The sequence below is a fragment of the Vombatus ursinus genome, unplaced genomic scaffold (assembly GCF_900497805.2).
Source record: "Vombatus ursinus unplaced genomic scaffold, bare-nosed wombat genome assembly UNPS02011613.1, whole genome shotgun sequence".
Taxonomy (NCBI): Eukaryota; Metazoa; Chordata; class Mammalia; order Diprotodontia; family Vombatidae; genus Vombatus; species Vombatus ursinus.
In genome coordinates, this window is record NW_020951391.1 from 3,127,763 (window position 1) to 3,152,019 (window position 24,257).

Consider the following 24,257-nt stretch of genomic DNA (forward strand, 5'->3'; position numbering starts at 1 on the left):
TCCAAACCCAATAAGATAAAAGTTTACTTCTAAAAACCAGGGTCTTGGGGGAGGAGTCCAGATTACCATGAGGTGCAGAGTGAACCAAAAGAGGAAATGTTTTCATTCCTTACCTGTCACTTTTAGGCCTTTCCTGTAGTACCATCACCATTCATTTCATCTGCCTCCTGGTGGCTATTTCCTACCAAAGCCCTTCCTTTTCAAGCAGTTTGGTAATTAAAGGCTTCTTCTCTATCCTAATTCTGGCCTTCTATTTCAGTTCACACATCGATGTCCCCTCAGTCTATATATGACTCCCAATCTGCCTTACTTCTAACGAGCTCCAGTCCTAAATCTGTTCGCTTGTTTGACATCTCTAATTCATTTCCCAGTCATCTTAAACTCAACATGCCTAAAGAAGAACTTATTATCTTTCCTTCTAAATCCACCCATTCTCCTAACTTCCCTACTTCTATTGAAGGCACCATGATTTTTCTAGCTACTAAGAACCTAGGAAGACTCCTCAGAAGTTCACTCTCAGGCAACTTCTTCTCCATCTCTTGCCTGGACTATTGCAAAATCCTCTTAATTGGTTCCTCGCACCCAGTTCTCTGACACTCTCATCTATCCTCAGCTGTCAAACTGATATTTCTAAAGTGCAGTCTGACCATGTCATTCCCATGCTAAAGAAACTTCAGTAGTTCCCTCCTGACTCAAAGACACAATGCAACCTCCTCTGTCTGGCATTTGAAGCTCTTCACAATGTGGTCCCAACCTATCTTTCCAGCTTTATTAAATATCATGTCCCCCTCATATAATGTACACTTGTTTGCTGTTTTCTGCACACAACACTCTGTCCTCCACCTCCATCCCTTTGCCCAGGCTGTCCTTCCTTATTCAGAATGCTTTCTCTCCTCACTCCCACCTCTTAGAACCCTAGATCCCTTCAAGGCTCAGCTCAAGTATATCTTTCAAGAGGCTTTTCCTGAATCCCCCAGTTGTTAGTGACCTCTCCCCAATCACTCTGCATTTATTTTGTATGTAACCTTGTCTATGAAAATGTTGTATGCCTCCAGTAAGTGTAAACTGCTTGACAACAGGGACTGTCCAGACTTTGTATTTTTATTTCCAGTGCTTAACAGAGTATGTGATTCTTAGTAGCTTCTTAATAAATACTTGCTAATAAACAAATAAATACTTATTGATTGACTGAGTGGTCAATGTATGCCTACATTTCATCTCTATAAAATCTTTATAAGGATGATCTATACATACATCAGTAAGTACCCTTGACGAAAGAATTACAAGGAAATAGATTTCTGCAAACTATTACTTTATAGCAAACTAGGTCTTCATAGTCACACAAATGACTGAAAAGTTTAGAGAATACAAGTCCTCCTGTATTTATTATGTGATTAAAGAAAAGCATTTGTTTCAACAGAGCCAAGTACAGCCCTAAAAACCCTATTCCAATAAAGGATCTCTCTTACATGTTAAAATCATATAATGTTCCTTGAAAAATATAACAAAAGAGATAATCTGTTTAGTGTTTCTCTGATTATCAATATGAAGTGAGGTATAAAATGGATATATATGCTAGTTAAAGATTTTTGCTATTATCATGGAGGAATTCCTGCACAGAGTCTAAATAAAAGTATAGTTTAGTACAGGGCTAATGGATTTGGAAAGAGATGAACTGGGTTCAAATCCCAGCTTTCCAAATGCCTATGCAACCAGAGGCATGTCATCTTAATATCTCTTCTCTGCAGAATGAGGAGGCTGGTGTTACAGTGACCTCTAAGTTTTCCTCCAGCTCAATTTCCCATAACCATATGAATACAGTGCTTCTGTTTTTAGATTTCACAGTACTGTTTTACAACAAGCCCAGAATACTAAGTCTCTTTAATGACAACTCTGTTGTTAGTTAATGACTTATATAAACACAACTAACTAAATGAGTTATATGAGTATAACTCACTAAATGAATTGTATGAATACAACTAATTAAATGATTTTATGAGTAAAACTTTACAATGACCTGTATAAGTAATCTAAGAGAGTTCGGACTAATAATGTGCACAGGAAAAATCAAGTGAATGACATTTATTGTCCAGACTATGATATGCAGTTGGATGGCCAGACCAATGACTTGGTTACCACAGTGCCCATATCTTGGATAGACACTACAGATGGATGATGAACTAGTCTACCATTGACTAGAAGGAAGAGAATGGGCCAAATCATATTTGGGAATTGCTAAGCTTGCTTTCCAAATTGGTGCCTACAAAAAAAAAAGACATCTTAATAACAATATTTTTTTCTGGTGGTCTTGTATAACTGTAAAACATGTGACCACCACAATTTCTGAAAGAATCAAGATTACAAATGTGTGGTGGGTGTAAATAGGCTGTAGTATATAATCAATGATGACTTGCGAGTAAAAGATATACAAATAATAATTAATGGAGTAAAAGACATACAGATAACATACAGATAAAAGGAAATGAGATGGTCATGTAGCCAGATCACGGGATAACAGACAATCAGTTGCCATGGCAGCCACAAAATGCTAAAAGACCTAGGCCTCCAGCATGTTGAGTGGACCCATTATGGTGGATTTATGGAAGGGCATGGCTAAAAGATTACACAGTAACAGACAACATGAATGGACTGCCATCTGTATTATATAAAGTAGTGCTTACATCAATAAGAGCACATATCCACTAAAAAGATACTGAAGTAATCCTGACAAACCAATGTCTATTTCTCTAGTTTCATTTGCTAGATCCTTCTTTCATTTTATAATGCATCAGAAAGGATAATGTCTAACACTTTTAGATATTGCCGGTCATATTCAACAAATGCTAAGTGTAAAATTTTAAGTGTATGAATAGCAGATTAAATGCAACTTTGATTATAACACATTAACACATATCTTCAAAAAAGTTTACTTACAGTCAGTGAAGTATACATATGCTGCTTTGTACTTGCCCTCTGATTTACTTGAGAAGTCACGTAAAAAACAATCTACAGACTTAAAAAAATAAGATTTATTAGAAGCTGATTAGATGTTCATTAAATACTAATGAAATGCTAATTTAATTGCCCCCCAACATGTTTTCCATTGTCTAGCTATTATTAATATATCCAAAGAACTACTGACTGCATGTGTAGTAAAATAAGAAATTTTGTAGTTTACATGGCTTTAAGCAAAGCAATACTACAATATAGAGAAACAATTGCTTTATATTACTCATTCAAAATCATAGTGTCAGGAAAATAGGGTACCCAAAGCATGAAATACAGTAGAATACACAACTGGAAAATGACACAAGAATTCATGAATTGATCATTGTGCTTGTACCAGTCAGGACTGGGAATACTGCTACGCAGATGGACAATGACTCTTTCAGGGACTAATTCTACAGATATTCCCAAGGAACATGAGGTGTCCATCAAAGAATATTTGTCATTTATGTAATAATACTGTCTTAACAATTTTCTGTGTCATAAATATCAAAAAGATAAAAACAAATTAAATTTCCAGAAATAAAGATTCCTTGATTACTTTTTTTTTTTAAAACAAAATCACTAATCTAAAAAAGCACTAAGGCAGGGGTTCTTAACCTGGGATCCGTGGATAAATTTCAGCGGGCCTATCATTTGGATAGGAAAAAAAAAATTACACCTGTATTTCAACATAATTGGTTTCCTTTGTAATACTTTGTATTTTATTTCATTCAAAAATATTATTCTGAAGAGGGATCTACAGCCTTCACCAGACATGCCAGATCCATGACGTAAAAAAGTTAAATAAATTTGGGTCATGGCTATTTAAAAAGAAGTAGCAGGAAGAAAATATCCTTAACACCTAGAAGTGTTAAATTTCCATGCCACTGCAATAGGATATGTGGAGCAACAGATATGCATATCAGATGGTGAAAAGGTTCCTCTAGAAAAATAAGCAAGTAAGAAATCAGAAAAGTGAATAAGCTTCAAGATTAAGAAATCATCCATGTGAGTGATTAGAAAAATACACATACCAAAAAACAAAACACAAAATAAAAAACACAAAAATGTTACTTTGCTTTTATTCAAAGATTGCAGGGTCATGGAACCCTTTAAAAAAAAGACAGAGAAGTAAATAAAGATATTAATTTATTAATAGGTGACTCTAAGTATGCAAAAGCAATCAGAAAAAAACAACAATACACTCAGAACCATCAGAAAAGCTGTACAGAGGATGGGGGGGATTTCTAAATATTTGCCATTCCAGATAAATAAAAGCTATTTAAAATATTTGTTAATTGTTAAGAATTTAAATGTGCTTTAATTTTTAAACATTAAAATTATTCTCAAATTCTATATCTCAGCAACTGAGTTGATACAAATATTGTTAGCTTAGGATCATAGATTATAGGACTATGAGATTTGCAGTTGTCAGGAACCTTAGGGACCATCTAGTTCAACTCGCTCGATCTACAGATCAGAAAACTGAGGCTCAGAGAAGTTAAGTGAGTTGTGTTGGGTTATACAGCTACTAAGTGTCATGAGTAGGATCTGAACCCATTTCTTCCTGATACCAACCACTAAACCTCTGTTTCTCTATAAGACATTGTCAAATTTTGTCACCAATCTAATGAATAAATGTCTGTGTGCATGTACATATATATATACTCATACATTTAAGTATATATGTATACACACAGGTAAAAATATGCACTATGATAAATGGTTAATGTGTTCCTAGAGGACTGAGGTTATAATATTTCAAGAGTTTTCCCCAATACCTAGTATAGTTTTTTATCACCTCATTTGCCTTAATCAATACTTATTCATAAAAATTTATTTTATGAAATTTCATCAAGTTCCCTGTGAGGAACTTTCTCTATCAACATAGATCATTAGCTGCTCTGCAAATGACAGTCTTAGAGAGTTGCTGCAGGCACTGAGAGGTTAATTGACTTACCTGCCCAGGGTCACACAGGTGAACTTGAACCCAGATCTTCCTCAGCTCCTGACTCTCTGTGTACCACACCAGGTGTAGTAGATATTACTAGACCAGCTCTCTGTTTACCACACCAGGTGTAGTAGATATTACTATCTACTAGGAGACAATGGAGAATGGCCCAGGTCAGCCCTGCTTCATCCTCCTCCCAGCTGGGCCTCTGAGTCATTAGACTGAGCCACCATGACCCAATTTAGGGATTAGTAACTTCTCACTTTGGAAAAATCACTGGAAATCTATGCCAGAGCCTCCTCCCAATAGGATCTCCATTTCTGAGGACAGAGAGACGAGGTTCATCATGCTTTATATGCCTCCCAGCAAGTGCTTTTGAATCTCCAGACTCCACCCACCAAAGATTCCTTCCGATTGTCTTCTCCCATTAGAATGTAAGCTCTTTGGGGGCAGGAACTGTTTTTTCCTGCTTTTATATCCCCAGCTCAGCAAAGTGCTTGGCACGTATTCAAGAAACATTAGCATTACTGAACGTGTCCACTGCTAGCCAGGACTAGTTGCAACCTAGAGATTTGTTTATTTAAGTGCCCTTGGCTTTCAGTATATCAAAAAGATGCTTCATAAATGTCTGTTAAGGGGGCAGCTAGGTGATGCAGTGGATAGAGCACTGGCCCTGGATTCAGGAGGACCTGAGTTCAAATCCAGCCTCAGACACATAACACTTACTAGATGTGTGACCCTGGGCAAGTCACTTAACCCCCATTGCCTAGCCCTCCTCTCCCCCAAAAAAATGTCTGTTGAATTGAATGAGCTAGCGGCCCCTCCTAAAGACATAAGTTACTCTAAAAAACAAACAACTGATTAGACTAAAAACATGGAGATGCTATAAGCACTGTTGATCAACTAAGTAAACCCAAAAGGTAATTAGAAAATATTTACTTGTGAAAACCAGAAGTAACAAAAAATAGAAGCCAGCAGCTATCACTTACCAATACATAGGTATGTGAATGTGTATATATGTGTGTGTGTGTATATATATATATATATATATGTATGCAATTCTCAACTTCCTACAATTAGGAGCAGAATTAACCATACATGCTCATCTCTTTTGTCCATAAGCTCACTTCTGCTTGAGCTAGAAGGGAAGTTAAATTAAGGATTGTGGCTCTAGCTAATATTTTAGGTAGGAAAGAGTAAGGAAGGCTATAAAAAGCACAGAGTTGCTGTTCAAGGGAAGAGGCACCTGATACTTTATTTACTTTTAAAGTAACAAATGAAATCCAGGGTCAGGTTCAAAGTAAATACAAAGTAGTACAGCAAAAAAGGTAAAAAATTCACACAAATACTTCAAGTCACACTGAAGGCATACAGGTGTACAGAACTGATTCAAGATTTCTTTTAGCTAAATTTCTACATGGAGGCCAATTCATATTTTAACATAGCTTTTAAAATAAGAAATTTATTATTAAAATTCTTTTTTATATACTAGTAAATTTTACTTTCATTTAAGGGGAAAAAACTGTTATAAATAGGGAAGAGTCAACTAAAAAAAAAATCTCTGCAACTCAGTAAAAATTTAACTTTTGAAATACACACACAATCATACACAGAGAATCTCACAGTTAGAAGTCATTTTCCTAAAGCCCAAGACTTATTATGTCAGCGCCTATTCTCACTCCAGGACCAAGTATAAAATCCTCTGTTAGGCATCAAAGTTCTTCACAATCTAATCTCTTCCCTGGTACCTGTCTGGTAGACTTGCTCTCTTCTTGCTCCACCTTTCTCTCAGAATCACTGGAGTCCTTTAGTCAGTCAGTCACTCAACAAGCACTTATTAGGGGCTACATGAGGCACCACGCTATGTGCCAGGGATATAAAGAAAAAGACACAGTCCCTGGCCTCAAGGAGCTCACATTCTGATGGAGGAGACAACATGCATATAATTATGTGTAAACAAGATATGTATAGTGTAAATGTAAGGTCATCTTAGAAGGAAGGCACTGGTATTGGAGAGGGTGGTGTGCAAGGAAAGGCCTCTTATGGAAGGCAGAATTTGAGCAGAGTCTAGAAGGAAACCAGTGAAACGGAGACATGAGAGGAACAGCAAGAAGCCCAGGGTGGCAGACTGAAGAGGACACAGATGGGAGTGAAGTATAAAAAAATGAAGAAGGTAGGAAGAGGCATTTTGTATTTGATCCTACAGGTAACAGGGAGCTTCTGGAGTTTACTGTCTAAGGTAATTGGGGGTAACATGGTAAGCCTAGAACTTCAGGAAAATCACTTTGGCAGCTAAATGGAAGATGCAGTGGAGCAGGGAGAGCCCTGAGGCAAGGAGACCAACCAGCAGGTTATTTTAAGAGGTTCTATATGCGATGATGAGGGTCTACAGCAGGATGGTGGTGGTGTAGGTAGAGAAAAGGGGACACATACTAGAAAAGGTGTGAAAGCAGAAATGACAATTTGAAACTCGAAGTTTTAAAAATGAATGTTAAAAATTGTTTTTTACATGTAAATGGGGAGAAAAACCACAAATTTTTTAAAAAGAAGAAAAAAAAGGAAAGTAGAAATGACAAGACTTGACAGATTGAATATCTGGGGTGAGTACAAGTGACGAGCTGAGGTGACACTGAGGTTGAGAGCCTGAGTGACTAGAAGGATGGAGGTGGCCTCAACAGTAATAAGAAATATGGGAAGACAAAAAGAATTCTGAAAGAAAGATACTGAGTTTTGTTTTGGACATACTGAGTGTGAGATGCCAAGGGATGCCATTTGGTTTCAGTTGTCCAAAAGGCAGTTCATGATGTGAGACTGAAACTCAGTAAAGAGATCAGGAGTGGATACCTAGATCTGGGACTCATCTGTACAGAGAGGATAATTGAACCCATGAGAGCTGATGAGCTCACCAAGTGGGGTAAGGATAGAAGAAGAGCTCTCAGAACAAAGCCTCCCAAACCCAGCATCAACACTACTTATGGCTGGAGGCCTTTCCTGGTTCCTTTAGCTGGTAGAGCCTTCCCTGCTACAATTGCCTTCCATCATTATTCTACATGTATCCTATACATACCCAGTTGTATACATGCTATCTCCCCCATCAGAATGTGAGCTCCTTGAAGCCAAGGGTTGTTTTGGTCTTTCTTTGTATCCCCAGCACCTAGGATAGTGTCTGGCTCATAGTAAATGCTTAAGAAATAATTGCTAATTGATTATTAGAAATAATCTATCTGAGGCAGGTAGCGGTGCAGTGTATAGAGCACCGGCCCTGGATTTAGGAGGACCTGAGTTCAAATCCGGCCTCAGACACATAACACTTACTAGCTGTGTGACCCTGGGCAAGTCACTTAACCCTGTTATCTAGCCAAAAAAAAAAAATAATAATCTATGTAACTTGAATCTAAACTAGTATTCACTCTATGACATCCCCAGCAAATGGTCATCCAGCCTATGTTTGAAAACAAATATTATCATTCCTATTTTGCAGATAAGGAGACTGAGGAGAGGTTTCATGACTAGTTGAGGGTTGTGTAGTAAATATTTAGAGCAGGCTCTGAATTGAGGCCTTCTTCACTCTAAATCTAACATTCCAGCTATAAGACTACAAGATGTTGCCTCCTAACTTTGGGACTTTTGCAAATCTGAGAAGAATTCTGTTCATGCCTTTGTTCATGTTGCTGATATAAATGTTAAAAGCACAATGCCAAAGACAAATCCTTGGGAATTCAAAGAGAGAGCTTGTTTCAAGTTGATACAGAATCACTGATTGTTGTTTTGAGGTTAAGGCATTCAACCTATACAGAATGTACCTTACCATACAATCATCTATTCTATATCTCTTTATATTTTCTACAAGAAGAGCACGAGAGAATTCATCCAATATTCTACTTAAAATGCAGGCAAACTATATCTGTAGCATCCCCTTAACATACTAGGCCAATAACCCTCCAAAAAAAAAGAAACTCAAGTTGTTGTGGCATGGCCAGTTTTTGATGAAGCTTTCCTGTGATCACTGCTCCCTTATTCTACTTGCTCATTACCCATGTCTTTAACATCTTCTAGAATTCTGCCAGGATTCAAAGTTGAACTAGCTTGTACTTTGATGACTCCATCTTCTTCTCCTTTTTGAAAATTGAGACATTCCACCCATCTCCAGTCCCACAGCACCACACTAACTCTCCACGACCTTTCAAAGATCAGTAGCTATTGCCATGCCCTGAAACTGGGGCTCGATTGAATTTATCAAAAGGTAGCTTTGTACTTTCTATTTCCTATTTGTTTTGGACAAATTTATTAGGCTTCTCCCTTCCCCTTCTTTCTAATACAAAGGTAATTTTCCTTAATAGGAACAAAGGAGAAAATAAGAGTTATGTAGTCCCTGCCTTCTCTCAGCTGTCAATTATCCTCAAGGTTTCTTCTCAACCTTTGTTCATTCTTAACTTTAGCACTGCTGACGTTATTCTTATAGGGCCATGCCACATTTAACAATATATCCTCCATTATGGATCCTTGCTTCTATATTCTGTATGTATCTTTAAAAAATCTAAAGTGGTTGATGAATCTCCTGTACATCCACAATCCCTTTTTCTTTGTCATCCAAATTGTTTCTCTTTGTATCTTCAAATTTTCACTCTTGAAATGTCTAGACCCTTTAAAATCTACTCTAAAATCCAGGGTGCCTACCAAACAGACAAATCTCTATTAAATGCTTACTATGTGCCAAGCAGTGCTGAGCATTGGGGATACAAGTACAAAGGGCTCTTGACCCATTACTCAGCTCCCAATGTTCAGTGGTCCTCTTTCTTCTCGGTGCAACATTCTTTCATTCTCCAACATCCTGACACGTTGGATTTTCTTCTGCTACTTCAAGAACGCTTTTTGTTTGTTTGTTTTTACCTTCAATCTCTTCTTCCATTTTTAAGGGCCATTTTTCCCCTCTGAAAAAATGAAGAGGTGTCCCTTGAGCCACTATTCCTTCTCTTTTAGGAGGTAGATCAATTTAGACTTTAAGCATGGCCTGCAGTAATCTGGCCATGACAGAAAAGACAAACACTGCACACACTACTTAGAGCATGGCAAAATCATCCCTGCTCTACAGATTTGCAGGAAGTGAAATCCTCAGGCCTTTCTTGCTCCTGATGAGAAGTTCTGATGGTCAACTCTAGTTTTTTAATGGCACATTTTAATGCTTTTGACATAGAACATTTTAATGCTTCTGACAGAGCATATTTTAATATTTCATCTTTTTCAACAAGCAGAATTATAAATAGAATAGTCCAATGGAAAAAGCACTGGATTTTGGAGTCAAAGGACATGGGTTCAAATTATGTATCTGCTAATCATAAACTTTGTGACCTCAGTGACCAAGTTACTTTGCTCTTTGAGCCTGTTGCTCATTTTACAGATAAGATGATTAAGTTACATGATCTCTAAGGTCCACTAAATTTATGATCCTAAAAAGCTGAGAAAAAATATAAAAGTTAATTTCTGAAAAATTCAAAACACTAACCTTTGATGTTGGAGTGATAAAATAAAGTGCTTTCATTTGTCTGACAGGCTCACGATTCTTATAAATATCTTCCACAACTAGTAAAAAAGAAGAGAAATTTTCTATATACACATATGTTGGCATGCTCAAAATCCTAGGAAAATAAATCTTATACTGTGCTTATCGTAGATTAAAAGTAGCATTTAGGATATAGTATGCTCACCACTTATATAACTCCCTTCAAAATAGATTACCTCATTTGGTAAATGAGATAAGAGGTCTTGAAAAAGTACGTTGAACATAACCAATGAACCGTTAGTAACATTATTCATTCAATAACCCTTGGATGAGGCTGCCTCTTCATTATGAAGAAAAGGCAAGCGGCAATAATTTGACAGCAAGGCAATGAATCTACAGCCTAAAATTGCTATGCATATGCTGAATGGTTGCAGAAAATACTCAGAGTCACAGCGAAATGGGCTGTGCAGGGATGTGAAAGAAGGTGAAAGAACAATGGAAAAAAAAGGCACATTCAAAGATAGAATTTTAAACAAAAACAGCTTTTAAATTATAACATTTGGCAATACTGTCTGACTAATGATTATGCATCTGAATATCACTCAAAAACTTTCTTTATATGTCATTAAACAGTTCAATACTTTAAAAACAACACTATAATATTGCTTTCAGGAAATTTTTATGAACACTTTGCTAGAATTCAGTCAATACATGTTTTCATCAGTTATTCTACAACACTTCGCAATTAACTGACGTCAACTAACACAAAACATGCCTAAAGTACTAAAAAAAAACAAGTTACAAGATTAACAATTTCTTTTCAAACCCATAATTACTTTTAGATTAAAAATTTTTGCTTCCAAATCAGTACTGAAAAAATCTATATTGTAAATAAGAGTACCACATCTTGGGATTATGTTATTGGTAAAAAGCCTGGAAACCCCAGCCATAAGTAAACACTTAATCAAGTTGACAAGCAAGGAAGGCTATTGTTTGACTTCTTTTTTAAATACAGATATCTGCTTCCCTCTTCCTCTCCCCACCAAGTTTGGACAAGCAAAATACTGAAGCGATCTGTGGTTTATCTCAGGTTCAACCTCTTAAAGTAACATTGTGGATAAAGTTATATTACTAGATGAAGAAATAAGGTTTTCAAATTGTACTGATAATTTAACTTGCTATTCATTCCCAATTATTTAGTTGCAAGAAAGATGTGAGTTCAATTTATTTATTTTGGAGAGCCCATTAGGTGTCACTATCTCAGTTTCATTATTGCATATTTGAAGTGAAGTGTTTTGATTTCTGCCTTTTTGCTATACTCTTCTATTTGGGAAATGGGGTTAGAAAACCACAGTGAAATGCAGTGATAAGTATTAGAAAATATTCATGGAAATACTTGAAAAATGTTTTAGCTTATCAGTGAAGGGGAGTATACATTTTCCATTTACTACGTAAAATGAGTATCTAATTTATTAAATAATAATAAATAATAATAAAATTAAAAAGCTATGTTTAATATGTAACAACATAAGGAACAAACCATTTTCTAAGTCATGATCCTATTTTAAAATTTTGATAAATGGCTGAGATGATGAAATGGAGAATAGATAGGGCAGATATTATTCCTATTTTATAGGGCAATAAACAGGCTTAGAGAGGATAAATGACTTGTTAAAGGTCACATGGCTATTAGGTAACAGAGCTGGGATCAGGACTCCGGTCTTTGGGGATAGCTAAATGGCACAGTAGATAGAGCACCAGCCCTGAAGTCAGGAGGACCTGAATTCAAATCTGACCTCAGACCAAACACTTGACATTTACTTAGCTGTGTGACCCTGGGCAAGTCACTTAACCCCAATTGCCCAAAAAATAATATTTAAAAAAAAAAAAAGAACCCAGGTCTTTGAAATTTTATACTACTGCTCTGATGATCATAGAAAGTTATGAGCTAAAAGATGAGTGTAACATCTAATTTATAAATAAATAACTAATATTAGTCTTTTTTTAATTAAAAAGAAACTGCTACTATCAGGCTTGCATATTAAGGAAACTTTGCATTAATACTACTGTACTCAATACTGATTAGCCTTTATGAGAATATCACACATAATCTGAGGCCTAACTACTTGGAAATGACACAGAATATTTCAGCAGGATTCCGGAAGAACTCCACAAGTGGACAGAGCAGGACACAAGTATGATTACTTCACTGGGATAAGAGAAGATCTGAAGAGGACTAAATAATCTTACAACATCTAAAACAATATGGTATAGGTAACCTAAGTTACTAATCTTTATTTTCACAAGAACAAGAGATAAGAAGCTCAAAATAAAACAGGAAAAAGAGTCTGAGTTAGGAAGGGAGTACCTAACAATAAGGGCTATTGGCTATTCCAGTATTTTTCAAGGAAGACTACATAAATTAGGATACTGTATAAGTGCAGTTTTGTCTGAATTAAGTAGATGCCACGAAACCTTGTAATTCTTTGATGATTAATTATCTTTTACATTTTCTTGAGTTTATTTATTTGGTATACAAATGACTTCACCACATACTACCAAATGCATTCTTTTGATAAAACCTATATGAAAGTAAATTTCCTCTATTTCCAGGATCCAGGAAACAGATTCATTTATAAAATTAACATCTACATCTGCACATACACAACAAGTGTTTTTAGAAGATACAAAGTATTCCTGGGTCACCAAGGAATTGCAATATGCTCCAGCAGAGTCAGTGCCTTCATTGACGATGAGACCCTGGAACTATAAAAGTTTTGAAAATTTATGTCCGCCCCTAAAACAGTGACTGAATCTAGTAAGATGAAATTCAATAGGAATAAATGTAAAGTCCTGCCCTCAGATATTCCACTCCGCTCCCTCAAAACAAAAAACAAAAAACAAAAAACAAACAACTCAACTTCACAAGGATAAGATTGGGAAAGAATGGCAAGAAAGTTGTTGTTTAGTCATTTTTCAGTTGTGTCTGTCTCTCCATGACCCCCTTCTGATGTTTTCTTGGCAAAGATAGTGGAATGGTCTGCCATTTCCTTCTTCAGCCCTTCTGACAGATGAGGAAACTGAGGCAAATATGGTTAAGTGACTTGCCCAGGATCACACAGCTAGTAAGTATCTGAGATCAGATTTGAACTCAAGAAGATGAGTGTTCCTAACTCCAGGCCTAGCCCTTTATCCGCTGTGGGGTTAGCTGCCCCAAAAGTAATTACTCTGAAAACAGAGGTATTAGTGGGCTGCAAGCTCAAAATGAGTCAGCAGCATGATGTTGTAGCCCAAAAAAGCTAATGTGTTCCCGGGCTAAATGTAGCTTTCAGGAAAAGGGAGGTTACAGTGCACTGTATTCTGCCATCGTCAGTCTTCATCTGGAGTATTGCATTCAGTTGTGGGTGCCACTGCTAAAGAAAGACGATGATAAGCTAGAGTATGTCAACAGGGGGCAAGCAGGATGGGGAAAGGCCCTGAGTCTTTATCATATGAGGATTGGTTGAAGAAACTGGGAATGTTTAGCCTGGGAAAGAGAAGGCATGGGAGAAACATCACAGCTACTTTCAAGTATCTACAGGCCTGACACACAGAATAAGGACTAGCCTGATTCTGTTAGGCTCCAGAAGGACCCAAAAAAGCAGAAGCAGGGGGTGGAAGTTTCAGAGAAGCAGATTTAGGCTTGATTTCCTGAAAAGCTTCTTACCAAAAGTGAGATGGACTGTCTGGAAGTGGTAGGTTCTTCCTATTTGGAGGTCTTCAAGCTGACTCATTTGTCAGATATGTGATCATGGAGGCTCCTTTTGTGTATGAATTGGACTAAGAGCTGCTAAGGTCCATTCCAACTCTCAAATTCTGTGTTTCTGAGATCCTGAAGTGTTAATTTTTTTAAAAACAAGGTAGAAATGGTTCTTGTATAGAACCCACAAACCTCTTGACACTCTTCTTGCTCTATATTTTCAACCATGGATTCGCTTACTATCTCTATACAGAAGACTCCCAAACCCAAAGCTACAGCTAGTCCTAAATTCTTCTCTGAACTTCAATTTTGAATCTCCAATTGCTGATAAACATCTCTCTACCTGGATGCCTCATTACCATCTCAAACTCAATGTGTTACCCTAAGCACAAGCTCCCTCCAAATTTCTGTTTCTAATATAGGCACCACCATCCTTCCGGTTACTCAGGTTCTAAACCTTGGAAGCATCCGAGGCTCTTTCTTCTACATCATCTCCTACAATTTGGCTCTATCCTACCTTTTCAGATTTATTTCACATCACTCTCCATTATACACTTTAAGTTCTAAACAAACTGAACTACTAGGTGCTTCCTCAATTTGACATTCTATCTTTTGCCCTCATGCATTTGCAAAGGTTGTTCTCTGTGTCTGAAACATGGTCCCTCATCTCCACTATCTTTAAGAATCCTTACCTTTTCTTTCTCTGATTGGAAGGCAGTGCCACAAACTCGTCCATTTGAGGTGAGGAAACAAGACAGATTTCCCCAAACATTTCTTCATCTTCCCACTTAGCTGTACTCAATTTCAACTTCTTTGGCTTCTCCACTATTCCCCCATACAGGGTATCCTCTCTCTTCCTTTAATAGTTAGCTCAGGTATTACCTCAATACATGAGGCCTTCCCAGAAGTCCCCAATTGCCCTCTCCCTCTTCAAATGATCTCACATTATATTTATCTGTGTGCATGTTGTAGCCTCTCCAGTATAGTGCAAGTTCCTTGGGGGCAGGCACCGTACATAACATCACCATCCCCACCCCTTTATAAAGGAAATCTTTTATGAGGAAGACCCATGGTATAGACTCTGCATATCTTCAGAAATCCTTAGTAATGTGACCTTTTGGCAATTTGGGATGAGGAAAAGAGTCAAAAACTTAAAAACAAAACCTCTTTTAAGTCATAGGTGGTATGCCTGATGTTGAGGCCCAGGGGCAAAATTGGACTAGGTAAAATAGAGGTTTTGTGGATGGGGTTCTCAGAGAAAAGTAATTAGGAGTTTTATATTAGTGCTTGGAAGCTGGTCTTTGTTTAGAAGTACTGTAAACAGAAGTGGATGCTATAATCCAAAATGAAAAATGGACACTGGAAACTTGGAGTTTTCTTTTTGCCTACTGATATTCGGGGAAAGATACAAGTTAACAGCATTTCCACCTGGACATAATACTGTTTGGTTCAGAGAAATTTCCTGGCCTGGGCAATGAAATTATGGAAATTGTGGTCTTGTAAAATGAGTAATGGATTTAGAATTTAAAAACCTGGGTTCAAATCCTGGTCCTGCTTTTTGCTACCTGTGTGAAGTTGGCTAAGTTACTAGTATCTCTGAGCCTCATTTTCTTCATCTGTAAAATGAAGAGATTAGACTAGATGGCCTTTGGGGGTTCCTCTTTCAGCTTTCATTCTATGATGTACAAGTTCTGTCTGTGTATTTCCAGCACCTTGCACACAGTACACAGTTAACATTTGCTTAAGTGAACTGATTATAATATGCCATAATGTTATCAGGAAATCTAAGCACAATTTCAAGAGTGTAAGTGACTTGCTGTCATGACTAGGTGATCATTCTTTTTCTTTTTCAGTTTTATTACTGTCTTCTGTTGTTAAATCACTTAAGTCATTTCCAATTAATGTCATTTGGGCCCATTCTCCCTACCAAAGCACACATACACACACACACATACACACACACAAAAACACACATATCCCACTAAACCCTTCCGTATAACAGAGAAAAACATTTAAGCAAAGCCAAATGACAAATAACTGGGTCTGACAATGCAACTATTTCTTCACAAGTAAATCGGAAAATAGGCACTACTATACTTGTTCATTTCCCAGTGGCATTAAGATTAGCACAGATGAAAAATTACATAAATATCAAATCTGATTATTGTTAACATGGTGAAAAACATGCCTTTCTTGGTGATTATCAATCTCATCAAAAACTTAAAACTTTCAAACTTTTGCAGTAAGACCCAGAAACTTCTCACATGTCTCCAAATAATCAAAGTGGACATCAACAATATCACTGACACTCACCAGTTATACCCTCTGCTAGAAGATCTGTCATTTTGCAGCATGATGCCAAAAGCTTAGTGGTAAATTCATCTAAAACCATTATCTAAAAATAAAAGTAAATTAAAAATTAAATAACTCACAATTACTAACAGTTACAAGAAACAAAAATGTTCCATTAACTTCATCAATAAAATCCATCTAAACTTAAAAGCAAGTCTTCTATGAAACATGATGGATAATTCCAATGCTGGACTGAACATTTAGTCATTTAATTGATATAGCCCTGAAAACTAGCTTTCTCTGTTTGACAATACAGCCTCTGTGAAACCTAATATATTTCTATTTCTCCTATTCTATGATCAAAGATGTTTTAAAAACAGCAGTTTTTAATTTCCTTACATTTTACATATAAAAAAACCACAGTGCTTTGTACATAATAAACACTTAATAAACATGTTTTCATTCATTCAAACATGCATTTTTGCTTATGCTTGGTATCAAATTCCATTAAAAATATAATTGCCAGCTGCAGACACAGTACTGAAACAAAACATGCAATTTCTACCTTCCATTCTCCTTCCTTCTTACAGTCATCAAGTACTGTTGTTTTTATTTCTGCAAGAAAAAAAGAGAGACATAAACATAAAGAAATATATATTTTAACAGTTAAAAATACTAAACTCACTTAAAAAGTGGTTCCCACAATATGGGAAATTGTTAGACTATATTTTAACAATGACTTTTCAAATGGATTACTGATTCATTTTATTCTCTGTGAAATTACATTTTTAAAGTTATAATCTGTTATTAAAACATTAAAACCAAAAGTATGTAACTAAGACTATAACTGCAAATTAATCTGGAAAAAACTTCTGAAACTATTACCTCATGCTGTTTTCCAGTTCCACTTAAATCTCAAGGTAAGAATATTTGCTTTAGCCAATACAGATGGAAACAAAGAAACTAATTCCAACAAGTCTAAACTATTATAAAGTACATTTCTAGCCATCCCATAGACAAAGGCATCACTGGAACTTCCAACTGACATGAGCATTTAAAAATACATACATTGTAATATCTGAATTAGAAAAAGACTACTGGGAAGAGACTGGACTGAGAGACTTGAGTTTTAATCTTTGTAATAGACAGTGAGATATCTGAGGCAGTTTTCCTATTTGTAAAATGGCCTTTCTTTCTATTCCCCAGATTTTAGTGAGGATCAAATAAGATAATATATGTGAAAATACTTAACAATGTTTTGTTACATATTTGTGTCTCTCTTTTTTATTCACTTCACTTAAATCTTTATTATGGTTAAAACCTGGATTCAAAAAATTATGATTGCCAAGTTTCCAATGGTAGTGATGTACTTTAGGCTGATTTCAAGGCCTTGGAGAGGAACCAGATAGACTTGAAAAAGCATGCCAAGGTATAAATAAATAACTGGGGACACACCTCTGTTAATTATTTACAGGGCTGAAGTGGGTATGCATTTGAGTAAACAATCAACTGATTTGAGAATGGCAAAGACTGGGGTCCAGAGCAGTAAGTACATGGCAGGGTATAGTTATAGGGAATGAAACCCAACTTTATTAATTTTTCAAGAACTGCCTAATTTCATGGCAACTATTATATTTATCTGATTATAGGTGACCTCAAAATAGAGACAGCTGTATAAAATGACATATCTTTTCATGGAAAATTTATATATATGAATACATACAGGAAGGAATGGAAGGAGTGAGAATTAACAGATGGCAGTAAGATCCCCATAAGGGGCTGGAGGAAGACTCAGTCAACTATAAGTAGAAGAACCTGCTTTCCTTATCCTACAGCATAGCAGAAGCTTGTAGTACAAGACTCATCTTGCTTATGGAAGTTGTTGGGAAAGCTGTTGCAATTATTTCTGCTGCTGCTATGGAGACCAGTAAGATTTAAACAGTCTATGGTAATAAGACAAGTAAAGGTCACACCTAGGTTTTATGGAACCTAGATTTAGAAGATGAGAACAACCTATGTCCAGATTAGTATGTCCCATATCTCTTACTGTTTTATAATGTGGGGATGGGTATAGAACTGAACTAGCAGAAAACAAACAGGGCTGCACAGGATGAGTGGGTTGTGGTCTGTGCTGCTGGAAGCAACTCCCAAATGTATATGAGCGCAGATTTGAGTATGTTACATAGACTATCCATCTAGCATGATTAGCTGTACATGCAACAATAAGCATAGCTATATTTTAAATTTTTTGTCCTGTGTTAAAAGAAAGTTTGGGAATTTTTGTGTTAACGTGTACTGCTTCTGCTGTTATTTTTATACTATATATGGCACACTATATAATGCCATCCACAGTCCAATAGTTCTGAAAGCATTTTAAAAATCTTATTGGTCAGATCAGCAAACCTCTAGACAAAGTGGTTCTTTCAGGTCCTGGTGAGAAACCCTTTTCCTGGTCAAGTGCCCACTATTCCTTATGTCATAGTTCTAAAACCAAATCCTATTCTTTAACATTATCTGCTCAGCCAGTTATTTACTTCCTGTATCATCCTTTCCCTTTTCAAGACTCAGACTTCAACTGAAGAAGCAATGAAAACACCACTGATGTCCCTATTTTCTTTATCTTATCTAGGAAAACTAAATTGTTCTTCTATGAAATTTATCAAACAATATCACTCTCTGAATTCTGTTGCTAAAAACAAGTAAAGCCTGTATGTAGCAATAGCAAATTTTGATTAGCCAAAGTTGCTCAAAAATGTAATACTTCAAAAGAAATATCTAAATGGGTGAGCAGTATTTATGTTGTTACTGAAATGCTTTTTCTATTATACATAAACTTTGAAATATTTTTATACCTCTTTATCTTCTTTGAGATCTTTCCAATTTTTAAATATCCTTTTAATATGTCACCAAGGTTACATATGATACTCTGTCTTTTACAGACCTACAATTATCTCCTCTGGCTTGTTCTATAGTAATACAACAATAAAGGAAGGAAAGAGAACAAGCATTTATGTAGTACTTACTATGTACTGGGCACTGTACTAAGTGTTTACAAATGTCATCTCATTTGAGCCTCACAACAACTCTCGGAGGTAGGTGTTATTATTATCTCCATTTTACAGATGAGGAAACTGAGGGAAACAGGTTAAGTGACTTGTTCAAGGTCATACAGCTAGGAAGTTACTGAGGCCAATTTGAATTCAGGAAGCTAAGTCTTCCTGACTCCAGGCCCAACACTCTATCCACTGTACCACCTAGCTGCCTCAATCAGAATGGTACCCTCACCCTCTCTTAACTGTTTAAGTTTAACTGCCTTTAAAAATACAGTGTGAGCTGGGCTTGGTGACACATGCCTCATCATCCCTGATACCAGACAGGCAGAGGCTGGTGGGAGTTCTGAGCTAAAGTGGATTAAATCAACTGGTAAGTAAGACAAGCATCAATATGGTGAGTGCTTTGGAGCAGGGGGCCACCAGGTTGCCTAAGGAAGGGGAGACCAGACCAGCTTGGAAATAGAGGTCAAAGTTCCCATGCAGGTCTGTAATAATCCCACTACTGAATTAGGCTTGTGGGAAGCCCCTAAACTTCCAGCCTGGATAAGACAGAGAGACCCAGTCTTTTAAAAAAATAAAATTTTAATATGCTAGTTCTATGTTAAAAATGTTATAATGGGTCATTTGTCTTTTCATAGAGTCTCAGAGTTGGAAGGGACTTCAATAGTATGGCATATTAGAAACAGCACTAAACTTAGAGTTAAAGGACATGTGTTCAAATCCTGGCTATGCTACTCACCTGTGCAACCCTAGGGCAAACCAGTTCACTTATCCAGGTCTTAGTTTCCTCATCTGTAAAGTGAAGGGTTTGAACCAGATGACTTCTGAGGTCTCTTCCAAGCTCTATCCTACATCTTAATAAGAAACACTCTGAAGTGATCATGCAGCCTTTGCTTAATGAATTCTAGTGAGGAGGCATTGCTTATGGAGACAACCTTCCACTACTGGAGAGCTCTTCTTTCCTTCAACTAAACATCACTAGTCTCTTCACTCTACCATTATATGGAATGATCTCCAGGCCCTTTTTTGCCCTTATTGCCCTGGACTGGTAGTTCTTTAGCTTATCAATGCCCTTTCAAAAATGTGGGTGCCTATAACTTCACTGAATAGTCTAGATGTGTTCTGACCAAGGCAGAGTACAGGGGGATCATTACTTCCTTAGCCTTGGACATTATCCCTTTCTTGACCTAAGTTGGTAGTTTTTCTAGCTGTTAGTTCACACTGGTGATTCATACTGATAACAATAATAGCTAACAATTACATAGCCCCTTAAAATTTGTAAACTATTGTACATGTTGTACATGTGTATACATTTCCTTTGGTCTTCATAATAATCCTGTGCTATTACTATCCCAATTTTAAAAATGAGGAAAGTGAGGCTGGGAGGTTAAGTGCCTTGCCCAGAGTCACATCCCTACTAAGTGTCTGAGGCAGGATTTGAACTCTTGTCTTCCTGACTCTCCAAGTCCAGCACTCTTACCCACTGTGCCACCTAGCTGATGCTGTGATTCATTAAAACCTTCAGATCTTTTTTACTAGTCATGTCCTAATCTTAGAATATGATATCTTGAATCCAAGTATAAGATTTTACACTTACATCTATTAAATTTCATTCTATGATATCCAGTGATCTAGTTTGTTGAGATCTTTTTGAATCCAGTTTTTAAACATGTTAGATATCTCTACCTATGATCAAATGAAAGGGCTCAGCACAGCGTATGGCACAAAGTAGGCACTCAGTAAATACTTGATCCCTTCTTTCCCCTCTTGCATCTAGCTTTCTGTTATCTACAACTGGAGCGGACATTCTATGCCTTTATCCAAGTGAATGATTAATATCAGAAAGAAAAGTTGATTCCACAAACGTAAATGGCATGCTAATAAGGAAGCTATGCTACTCAGAACATTAATTATTTTTAAATATAGTTATAAAATAACAACTAGATTATAGACAAATAACTTTGAAAGACTTTAAGAACTCTGATCAATGCAATGATCAAATGATCAATTACAAATCTTTGGGGCCTTCTGATGAAAATGCTATCCACGTTCTAACAGAGAAGTAATGAACATAGGCTGCAGAGTGATACATACATTTTTTGGACATCAGAAATGTGGGAATTAGCTGGACCATGCATATTTGTTACAAAGGTTTTGCTTTTCTTTTTTTTTTTTAATGGGGGAGGGGTGGTTGGGGAGGGAAAAGAATAGGTTTTTTGGTCACTGAAAAAAATTAAATTAAAAACCCAAATAAAGAATGACATAGCTGGCTGCAAATTTTTTTTAAAAAAATGTACCAAATACAGTAGATATTATTCACTAGTTTCCCACAATGATGTTTTAAAAAATAAATATCTATGGAAAATAGAAAAATTTGCTTATATTATTTTCCTCATCTGTAAAATCAAGTGATAGGAATAAGGAGATGCTAGAAAGTTCTAAATATTTTTACCCCATGAATTGCCAGATAACTCCAACATTTAAGAAGTTTTTATTGATTTATGAGTATGGTAATTAAGGAAGATATAGAATACTTACTTGATACTTACTATGAAGAAACACTTGTAGAATGGGTACTTTCTAAATAATTCATCTTTACTAAAGGATTATTATGTGGAAACACGGAAATATGGTCAAGACAGAATCCTTCCTAAGTATAGGCAGTTTCCCTATAATTTAAGAAAGGAGTGGGTGAGGATCAGCAAAGGCTTCCTGCAAAAATCACTGTTTCAGTTGAGCCTTGAAAGAAGCCTGGGAAATTAAGAAGCAGAGATGAAGAGGGAGAATATTCCATATGAGGGGAACAGCCAGTGCAAAGGAATGGAGATGGGAGATTCAGTGTCATATTCAAGGAGTAGCAAATAGGCCAATGTAGAGATGGCAGAAAACATAGAGAAGACTAAAATATAAAAGAAAAGGTAGGAACAGGCCTACTTGTAAGGGGCTTCAAATGCCAATGGACTTTCTTTTATATCTGATTCTCGTGGAAACAGAAAGCCACTGTACTTTACCAACTGGAGTGATATAGCACTTTAAAGATCACTTTAGGGAGCTAAGTGGAAGATGAATTGGAATGGGGAGAAGTTTGAAGCAGGGAGACCAGCTAGAAGGCTATTGCAATAGACCAGGCAAGAGTTGATAAGGGCCTACAGCAAGGTGGTGACTATGTGAAATAGGGGGAAAGGAACATCTGCAGAGAGATACTGCAAAGACAGAAATGACAACAGGTTGAATGTGTGGGATGAGGAGGGAGTCAAGGATGACAATGAGGTGTTTGGGAGCCTGTGCCCTTAACAGTACCAGGGAATTCAGGAAGAACTTCTCTCTGATCCATCCCCTTCTTTCTACTTCCACAGCCATCTCTCTAATTCAGGCCCCTCACCGGGACTATTCCAATAGCCTTCTGTTTTGTCTCCTTACTTCAAGTCCCTTTTCTAACCTATCCTCCACTTTGCTGCCAAGGTGATTTTCCTAAAGCATAGTTCTGGCCACATCGCCCCCTTCTCAATGAGCTCCAATACTCCCTAGTGCCTCCAAAGGAAAGAAATATATATGAATTCCATTGTTTTGCTTTTTTTTTTTTTTTTGGTGAGGCAATCAGGGTTAAGTGACTTGCCCAGGGTCACACAGCTACTAAGTGTCAAGTGGCTGAGGCCAGATTTGAACTCACATCTTCCTTCCTGACTCCAGGGCTGGAGCTCTATTCACTGGGTCACCTAGCTGCCCCAATCATTTGGCATTTAAAACTTTTTATAACCTGGTCCCTAACTTTCCATTCTTCTTACATTTTACTACCCCCTTAAGGAACTCCATAATTGTGCTTTGAGACAACTAGGTGGCACCATGGATAGCACTGGGCCTGGAATCAGGAAGACCTGAGTTCAAGTCTTGCCTTCAATACTTACTAGGGGTGTGATTCTGGAAAAGTCACTTAAGCTCTATTTGCTTCAGTTTTCTCAACTGTAAAATGGGGATAATTACAGCACCTACTTTCTAGGGTTATTGTGAGGATCAAACGAGATCTATTTGTAAAGCACACAGTACAGTGCCTGGCACATAGTAGGTACTACATAAATGCTTATTTCTTTCTCTTTCCTTCCTCCTTCCCTCCCTAAACTGCCCTGCTTGCTGTTTCTCAAATATTACACTGAATTTCCCATCTCTGTTCCTTTGAACCATGTCTGGGATGCTCTATCCCCTCACCTCAACCTTATTATGTTTCCTTGACTTCCTTCAAGACTGCACTAAAATTCCACCAATCTAAAGAGGTCTTTCCTGGTCCCTGCAGACGCTAGTGCCTTCTCTTTAGATGACCCTTTTACTTATTCCGTATATATCCTGCATGAACTTAACTATTTACATGTTGCCTCTGCCAGGTCCTTGAGAACCAGGACTCTGCTTGTCTCTCCTTGGATCCCTGTGCTTAGCACAGTGCCCAGGCCATAGTAAATGCTTAATAAATGCTTGTGGCCTGATCATGAGACACTAAATCTTCAATTTCTCCCTGTCTACTGGATGCTTCTTTGCTGCCTATAAACATGCTCATGCCTTCCCCAGCCTCAAAAATCCCTCACCTGCTCCTCCAACTCCATTCACTATTGTCCTGTATCTCTCCACTCTTTCCTGGCTAAACTGTTTGAGAAGGGCCATCTGCTATTAGTTCTTCCACTTCTTTTTCTGAGTCTCTTCTTAACTCTCTTGAAGTCTGGCTTCAAACCTCATCATTCAACTGAC

The 24,257-nt window shown here is 37.0% G+C and overlaps 1 protein-coding gene across 1 annotated transcript in view; it reads right to left on the reverse strand.

Annotated features, from left to right (window-relative positions):
* The window catches only part of STXBP3 (syntaxin binding protein 3), a 58,316-nt gene that overhangs the window by 31,404 nt on the left and 2,655 nt on the right, over positions 1 to 24,257 (reverse strand). The window contains exons 2-5 of the mRNA XM_027856761.1: positions 17,036 to 17,085; positions 16,492 to 16,573; positions 10,443 to 10,519; positions 2,935 to 3,013 (exon numbers count right to left, since the gene is read on the reverse strand). Of these exons, the coding sequence (XP_027712562.1) occupies positions 2,935 to 3,013; positions 10,443 to 10,519; positions 16,492 to 16,573; positions 17,036 to 17,085 (288 nt within the window). The remainder of the gene's footprint in view (positions 1 to 2,934; positions 3,014 to 10,442; positions 10,520 to 16,491; positions 16,574 to 17,035; positions 17,086 to 24,257) is intronic.